The sequence below is a fragment of the Aythya marila genome (assembly GCF_965140915.1).
Source record: "Aythya marila genome assembly, chromosome: 2".
NCBI classification, from domain to species: domain Eukaryota; kingdom Metazoa; phylum Chordata; class Aves; order Anseriformes; family Anatidae; genus Aythya; species Aythya marila.
In genome coordinates this window covers 46,136,393-46,145,355 of record NC_139043.1, presented here as the reverse complement: position 1 = coordinate 46,145,355, position 8,963 = coordinate 46,136,393, and the positions used below count along the sequence as shown (strand labels likewise).

Genomic DNA, 8,963 nt, shown 5'->3' with positions numbered 1-8,963 from the left:
GACAGCATTGAAGGCTGGTGATGACAGCAGTCCTTGAGAGCCACAGCCCAGACATTATTTCCACACAGCTCGGCTGGTCTGAGGATGGGAATAGCGATTAAAGAGAGCAATCAAAGCTTTTCTTTTGGGTATTTCTGCAAGTGGCTCTTGGGAAAGGCTTTCCACGTCCCGTCCTCAGCTTTATGTCAAATAAAGGCTCTGGCTGAGGTCAGACCGAAGGCAGATGAGATGCCCTGTTTGGTTCCCCGTGACAAGGCTGCTAGCCGGGTGCACCCGAGGGATGGGGCAGGGGGTTTCTGGCTGCATGTACCTTGTTTTGTGGGGTCCCAGGGCCTCGTGTGTGGGACCAGGCTGACAGCAATGCAGCCCGCGCTTCCACCTGCAACTGGGTCAGTAGAGGGAAGTCGTGAAAACATGGTGTAGCCTCAAAAGAAAACAAACCAAGCAGGTCACAAACATGTCAAAATTTACATCCGAACTCGCAAACGGTTTTGATGACTTTAATTACTCCGTACAGCCGCTCTGAATGGCAATAACAACACTCTTGTTTGCTCAGCGTGGGGAACCGCAGCAAGCCCCAGCTCAGCATTTGGAGAGTGGCTGCAACGAGTGAGGAGCGGGGCACAAACAGGGGCACGCTGCCGGTGCTGCGGGGACGGGGGAAACTGAGGCAGGGAGAAGCGAAGAGATTGCACGGGAGGTGAGAGACACAGCAAAGAGCACAGAGTCCAGACCTACAACCTCTTGATACGATGCAATGCCCATAGATCTCTTTCCCTCTTGCTTTCTCTTGGCGTAATTAATGCATTGAGTTCATTACGGACTTGGGTGAGAGAACTAAAGCCTAGGATTAGAGTCCTTGAGCAGGGCCATGCCTTAGTGCACAGCCTGCATAAGCAGGTCATCAGATTAGGCTCTATTAAATCTAAAAGGTTGTTCGCTCGCAGGCTAATGTTCCCCTCTTACTTGGGGAGGGGAAAATCAGTATTTTTTTCTGGAGAGGGGGTTGCATTTTAAGTCAGATTTAGTGTAAGTGCAGTACAGTTTTCTCTGTGAAAAATGAAACCTCGAGGTCAGCCTCAGAAGAGGGTGTAACCCCAAGCTTTGTTCCATTTCTGCAAAATCTTTCCAGCACCTGATCAGTGCATCAGGCTGAGCGCATCTCTGCCACTAGAATGCAGACTGGATCAGGAGTTTAAAACATCTCTGCCAAGCTGCGCCTTAAATTAAATGCCCTGGGGTTTGAAAGAAGACATAAGAAATGCTAATGTTCTTTATTTTTCCCACGTACATTAAACAAATGAAAAAAAAAATCAACACTTCCGAGTTCTTTTGACAAGCATGAACGTGATATGTTTGTGAGGAAAGCAGGGGTGCTTGCCCAATTTCATAACGATGTGAACTGGAGGGAAATCACAAGGTTTGGTTTGGAGCTAATTACCTGTGGATGGCAGTAAGCAAGGATGTGAACAGGGAGCAGAGTCGTCAGAAATTTGGCAAGAAGATTTTTACCATTCATGCTATTACACCTCAGTTCCTACCTACGTGGGCAAAAAAGCCATTGCCACTGGCAATAAATGGCACATGGCAGGAAAAAAAAAAAGTAACAAACAAGGTTAACAACGGCCCATGCTCTGTCCTAGAGATCTGGGGAAATGGAACTGGCTGTATGAGGCGGGTAGGTTAAGTCATTGCTGCTTTGAAGAATTAAGCACATTATAGTCACTAAAATTGAGAGGGCTCAGGTTCACGAAGGAGATAATGGAGGTTGTGGACATAATTTTACACCAGAGATCTGCCTGTGGGCATGCCTTTATCCTGCTACAGTTAATGTCACTCTCCCAACCCTGCATTTCACCCATGGCCAATGTAGCTTGAATTAGGAGAAGCTCCCATGGAGCAGATCTCTGCCAGCCCATGGTATCCTGTGCCTGCACCCCGTGCTTTCCCCAGCAGGGCTCTGGGCTTAGCTGAGGGCTGCTCCCCCACCTCTGCTCTCCTATCCTAGTTATCCAAATGCATCTCCCCAGTCCTGTTCGCTCCTCTGAGGGGCTTCGTCTTCCAGCCACAAACCATCCAGGCACTGCGCCTGGCTTGGAGGCACCTCCTGAGGAAGCGAGCAGATTTTCTTTGCAGAAGAGCTGCCATCGCTTGCCTGCCATTTAACGAGTTTGTTCCAGGCAAGCATCAGGCAATGCTGGCTCCTTCCCTGTGGCCACGCTCAAAAAAAAGCCGTGCTGATGCGGATGCTGAAGCGTGGTGCCAAGAGACCTCTGAGCCCAAAGCCTGGTGCCGGTTGTTCCTGTCCTGTTAATTCCCTGGCCGGTAATCGGAGCTGAACCCAAACATAGGTTTGGAAATTTTGCTGGAGCTGGAGTGGAAGCAGCGCCAGTCACAGCTGAGCGCCATCCAGCAGTTCAGCAAAACCCTTGGTGTTTGGGCTTCCTGTAGAGACGGGAACTTGCATGGTGATTTGCATGCCTGCTTGCCAGGAAGAAGACACGATCAACCACTTCTCCCTGCCTTCCCCCTCAAAGTTTTGCCTGCTGCGCTCCTCAGGCTGGCAGTGCCACGAGGCACACCACGAGGCACGCTGCTCTCACCCGTGGTCCTGCCCCGCGTCCCCCTATTTTCACCACCCACCTCGTGAGGTGGCCTTGCACCCACCCCGTGCACACCGTGCCACCCCAGCACGGCTGGACACAGCCTCTGGAGCTGAGGGCCAGCTCGGAGCAGGCAGGATGGGACCCCCAGCTCCTCACTCCCTGGGCACACTGGTGGCTCCCCAGGGGGCCCAGTTCTTGGTTGGGGATTTCTTTTTTTCCCCCAGTGAATGTGTTTTTCCATCGGGATGAGGCCACGCTGGGAGCAGCCTCTGTTTTGCCCTGTGCTAGCTGGCGCATCTGAGTAGAAACTTGTGATAAGAGTGGTCTCTACTTTACTACTGAAAGAGTTTACAAAAAAAAAGGAAATATATATATTTTTTTTTTTTAATTGCCATCTGTGTGTAAGCCACCTAAACCATGCAAACCACAGAGAAAACAAACGCTCAGAGGTTTGATTAGGCCCAGGTCCGGGAGCACACACCCAGCGCAGGCTTCAAAAAGCCCCGGGCTCGGTGCGGGCGCACAGAGCAGGCAGGGCAGGGCGTGCAGCGGGGCGCCGGGGCCGGGCTGACCTCCCCCCAGAGACCCTCCCGGTGAGTGCCACCTCTGCTTTCGGGGCGCCTGCTTCCCACACGCAGCCTCAGCGGGAAGGACGCCGCGTTACAAATTGCCCTTTTGGTTTTGGGAAAGTTCGCTGTCGACCTCACCCACTTTGGATCATTTTTTTTTTTTCTGTTGCAACACAAGGTAGGTCTGGAGACTGACAGGAGGCATCACAGTTATTTTGCATCGTCCTGGGGGTACGCAGAGCTCCCACAATTTCCCCAACCAAGTAGCTCTGTCTCGACGGCTGGTCTGGACGTGCCAAGGGATTTTTGAGCAGGCGACCTGCAGCAGGTGGGGCCCGCCAGGTCTGGTGCTGCTGGGAAGGATGAGCTGTGCAGAGATGCCTTGAGCCGTGTTTTTCCCCAAAAAATAGGTGGAAAGGGGTCTCGAATTCTGGTTACTGGGCTGCCCCTGCTTGTCTCGAGGGGCAGCCTGCTGGCTGCCAACTTGCAGCATGCAGGAGAAAATCAAGTGCTCGCTAGAGCATCTGAAAGCTCGTTATACCTAAAACCGAATTATTGCTATTATTAATACAATGCGTAGCAAGTGCAGCGACAACAATACCCCAGCGTGAGGCCACCGCTGTGGTTAGCACGCTGTGCTCTCTGCTGCGGGGCTGACTTTGTGATGCGCTGCTGCTTGGACAGTACAAAGCCAGCTCAGTTTTTGGCTGCATCTGCATTACCGTGATGAGCCCAAGTGTTACAAGGGGATGGGGATGGGGAAAAGACCCTTGTGGGGCTGCTGCCACCAGAGGCTTTGCCATCCCACCTGTTAGTGCAGCACTGCCCAGCATCGTTCATATATCCGTGGCTAAAGCTGGTCTTAATTTCTCTGTCTTCGTATTTCTGTATAGGTGCTATATAGATGGTTTCTTTCGATCTGCTTACATATTTTTACTTTCCCTGGTTGTCTGCTTTGAAAGGAGGATAAGGAAAAACTATTTTGAGTTTTGTGCATCAGAAATTCAGCCGCTATGTACAGGGCACGGGCAGTGTTTTGGTAACACAGGTACTAAATTTATGTCTCTATTTGACCCTCCAGGGACAAACATAATTCTATGTGTAGGTCTTGATAGAAGATGTAAAAAAGCTCCGAGCACATGGTTATGGCTATTTTTATTTCTTCAGTTTATTTTGAGCAAGTGCTCCGCGCTGAGATTAATGTTCTGTTATTGCCAAGAACTCACGCTGCAAACCTCACTCCTAGATCATTTGTATTCATTAAAGTTGCTCCACGGAGACAAAAAAATGGAAGGTTTGGATCTCAATTGTTGCTTTCTGAACACAATAATTTTTCAATAGATGAAAACAACTGCTTTACATTTGTTGGACCAAATTACAAAACCCTGCAAACATCCCCTCCCAAGAGTGCACAAAGACACGAGGGGCAATTTGGACCAGAGAGCAGCCCAAAAACCCACTTAACGTCCCTAAGAGAAGCTGCTTGCAGCTTGCTGCAGTTAACACAGGTGCTTTTAGCAGGCACATGGGAGAAACCAAATGGAAAACACACAAAAGTGAGCACTGTTTCCCCCCTGGAAAAGTTGGGGCTCAGTGGTGGCTGCATGACTGGGCTCTGCTTTTTGTGGAGGCAGCCTGGCTCCAACACAAAGCAATCTGCTGCACAAAAAAAAAAAAAAAAATAAAATTTCTAGACAGGTTCTTTGTTATGGGGGCATAATGAGCTGTTGTACAGGGCCTGACATCGCGCTGCAGCTTGCAGATAAGAGTTGCTGCAGGCAGAGTGCAGGGGATGCCGTTATCGGTCACTGCAGAGGATGCAAATATTTTAACACTGCAAGCTGCCCCTGAAGGCAGGTACTTTTCCTTGTTAGTTGTTGTTAGGCAGTTTGAGAGAGACGTGTTGCTTTTTTCTCATGCAGCTTTTGGGAGTTATGGTGCTTTCAGATGACTTTCTTTTTTAATGTGTGCACTGGGGACTCTACATCTTATTAAAAATGAAATCTCAGTGACTCTAGTAAGTCAAAGGATGCAATCAGCACAGCGGCAGAGAGGAGCCGAAGCCCTAATTTAGCCTAAATGTAATTTCTACTGCATTAAGGATCTTTTCTGCCTGTCTATTAGCAAAATGGAAACATCTCAGTAATTCAAACCAGTGACATCAATTTCTGCTTGGTTTGCTCATCTCCTGTCCAGACTCATTTCAAAGGGTTACAAAGCTGTGTCAGAGAGCTAACCATAAGTCCCAAAGAATTTTTTATAAAAACAAAATAATTGAGATAAAAAATCCACGGTTCTGTTTCAAATCAGTTATTTTGCCCCTATCTTTCCTCCCCAGGTTGTGGTGCCTCCTTCAAGACCGAGCTGAGATTTGGCTGAAGATGGCCCTTGCAGGCACAGTGAGTACACACTGACGTTGCTGTGCAATCTTGGTTTTTCCTTCCCCCAACATCAGTTTTCTGCTCCCAAAAGCCAACTGTGCTGCCCCACCATAGCAGTAATACAGAGCTATTTTCCATACCTCTTTGCAAGCTTGGGATTTTGCATTTTGTTACGTATTTGAAGCGTCTCTTGGGTGCGGGCGCATATCAACCCATCTGAAACCCACTGTGTTTTGCTGGCAGCCTTTGTGCTTTCCCCCCTAAAATGGGAGATGTTGGGGATCTTAAGCTACATCTGGTGGAGAGGGGCAAATTTATACTTTACTGGGCCACCTCAGCGTGAATTTACCTGGTGTCCCACCACAGGTCACCCAACCTAGCAAGACCAGCCTGGATTACTACAGGAACAGCACGGTGATGTCCCTCTATGGGAACCCCGCCAATGACACGGAGCTCATGTGTGACAGGAGGCAGGTCTGGCAGTTTGCTCGAGCCTTCCTGCCTGTATTTTTCTGGCTCATCTTCTCTGTGGGCACAGTGGGAAACGCCTTGGTCGTTCTCATCTACTGCAAATACCGCTTCAGGAGGAGCATGATGGACCGCTACCTGCTGCATCTGGCCGTCGCAGATCTGCTCCTCCTTTCTACTCTCCCTTTCTGGGCCAAGGCTGCCTCCGACGGCTGGGTCTTCAGGAATTTCTTGTGCAAAGTCGTCAACAGCATGTACAAGATCAACTTCTACGGCTGCATCCTGTTCCTAACCTGCATCAGTTTTGACAGGTACATCACCATCGTCCAGGCAACGAAAGCTAAAACGTCCAAGCGGAGGCGGCTCCTGCACAACAAACTCGTGTGCTTGGCCGTCTGGCTGACGTCCATCGGCCTGTGCATCCCTGAGATCATGTACAGCCAAAGCAAGCAAGTTGGCGACATGGCTGTGTGCAAAATGATGTACCCGCCAAATGTCAGCATGGTCTTCAGGGTCACTGTCCTGGCTCTGAAAGTCACAATAGGCTTCTTCCTCCCACTCCTGGTCATGGTTATTTGCTACACCCTGATCATCAACACCCTCCTCCAAGCTAAAAGATGCCAAAAGCAGAAGTCGCTGAAGATCATCACCATGATCATCACCGCCTTTCTCCTCTCTCAGTTCCCATACAACATCGTTTTGCTGGTCAAGACCATCAACACGTATACCGGGGTGGTCTACAGCTGCCGGGCCACCAACGGGCTGGACATTGGCCTGCAGGTCACCCAGAGCATTGCCTTCCTCCACAGCTGCCTCAACCCCTTCCTCTACGTCTTCGCCGGTGAGCGCTTCAGGACGGCGCTGGCCCGGCTCGTGCGGAGGCCCAGGGGCCAGGAGCAGTGCTCCTCCGTGTGCGACAGCCAGGAGCACAGCTCCAACTGGTCCTTCGCCATGCTGGGGCGGCGGCGGGTGAGGAGCTCGCTCACCCTCAGCACCCATTTGACCTCCTCCATTGTTCCTGCCTCATGCCAAGTCTTCGTCTAAGCCAGTGCCGCCTGACGGGTACCAAGCACGGCCTTTCGGACACTGTTCCTGCACCCCAAAGACTGCCTCGGAGGAGGGCTGGACCTCCTAGGTCCATGCGAGCTGGTGCCAGCGGCAGCAAGGCCACCAAGGGCTCCTCACGCACCTCCTCCATGCTGTGCCCGGCCAGACCAGGCCTCGCTGCGCAGGGAAGGGAAACCTTCAACGCCATGCAGCAAAATGGAGCCGGACGTGCTGTGAGCAGAGCTGACAGAGGATCAGAGCTACCTTTGAGACAGCTCAAAGCACCCAGCCCACCTGTGGCTCCAACCACAGCCCGAAATAGCAAGCCCCTCAGGGAACCACCAGCCCGGCTGGAGCAGGACGAGCCTTCTTCCCAGCCATGGCGAGCGGCAGGAGGGAGCTGAGCCCTCGCTGAAGACCAGCTCCACATCAACTCGTTTGTCAGCCATTGCTTGGTTTCGGCATGTGGAGGCTGCTCCCTGTGCTCGCGGACACAATTCTGCTCCGTGGGACTGGCGGTTCTTGTTGCAAAGGAAAGCTGATCCTCCGTGCTCATTACAGAATTAAATCCCCCTGTATTTTAGCTCTTTGATTTAGGGTGAAAGTAGGCTCAATTTATTTGCTGCAGCTTGTATTTCTCTGTATTGGCAAGCCACGACTCGCAATAAAAATTTAAGGCCACTGGATATATTGAGTTTTCTGTCCCTGAGAAAAAAATTACTAGCAGCCAAACCCCAAGCCCATGATTCAACAGCCTGCCTGTTATGAGCTGGTACCTTTGCTAGGGTGACAAAAGGCATTTAACCCAAGACCAGTAAGACAGAGTTGTTAAGTTTCAAAGCTACTGTTAATGACATTTTGGTTGAGACACTGTTCTTTGGGCTGGTGGAGGCAGAGGTTCGGATTTTGGATGAGCTGAGGATGGCACCATAAGGATGCAGGTGCCCTGCTTGCCATCACAATTCCCATCCCTGGCACCCCTGAGCATTAATTACTTATTTTAATCCTCAGGAGGCTTCCTTTTAAATAATCAATTTTAATCTGCTTCAGCATTTGGTGACTATTTTCTTCAAGGAGAAATTGTTTGCATTGTGTATTAATCATTAAAGCGTCTTGGTGAACACCAGTTTTCTGCAAGGTCTGGCACTACTTTCCTAGCTAACACATTAAATCTGGGCAGACAGGGTTCTAGTCTCATATTATTATTTTATTTTCCCCTTTGGGAAGGAAATGGTGAAAGACGCATGCATTTTTTTATTATATGTGTTTGGTATTTTTGCGATCTATGTCGAGCTCAAGTCAAGTAGCAGCTGAAATTCCCTTCAACAACGGCGCCATCACATACACTGAAGGGGTGAACGGGTGGTGTCTTTGCCTACGATCCCATACCAGTTTCTCACCCATACACACAACCTGTTTCCATCCCCATTTGAGAAGGAGCAAATAGCCTCCCCTATGTTTTTAATTCCCAGTAAGTTTGGAAAGCCTAAAACCAGAGGCACAACGCACACTGAAGTACAATGACGTGCCCGTCTCCACACACAAAATGGGGTTGCGATGGCTTGGGGCATCCATGCTCCGACCCAGGGGCTCCTCGCTGCCCAGAGGGGTGACAGGGGAGCCCGTGTGTGGGGTGAGCAGTGAAGGAGGCTGGTGTCCCCCGAGATGTCCCCTGAGATGTCACACGAAGGTCACAGCCCTGGCTGCCATGTCAAGCTGGGGGGTGCTCCAAAACCTCCACTTTTGTGTGGATTGATTGCCTCGGCACTCACAGTAAGTCTTTTAAGCCATTTCCTCCCCCCCAGATTTTTAAAAACTTCAAATACACACAGTAGATCACCTAAAAAAATCCCTCCTGAGCTTGCCCATCCATAGGGTGGAAAGGAGGACCT

The 8,963-nt window shown here is 50.4% G+C and overlaps 1 protein-coding gene across 1 annotated transcript; it reads left to right on the top strand.

Moving 5' to 3' along the window:
• Window positions 1-3,251: 3,251 nt before the first annotated feature.
• Window positions 3,252-7,068, top strand: CCR9 (C-C motif chemokine receptor 9; the record flags this gene model as incomplete). The annotated part of the gene is made up of 3 exons (XM_082754695.1): window positions 3,252-3,353; window positions 5,514-5,574; window positions 5,923-7,068. The coding sequence occupies exons 2-3, from the start codon at window positions 5,557-5,559 to the stop codon at window positions 7,066-7,068; spliced, it is 1,164 nt and encodes a 387-aa protein (XP_082610821.1). The 5' UTR covers window positions 3,252-3,353; window positions 5,514-5,556.
• Between the last annotated feature and the right edge of the window lie 1,895 nt (window positions 7,069-8,963).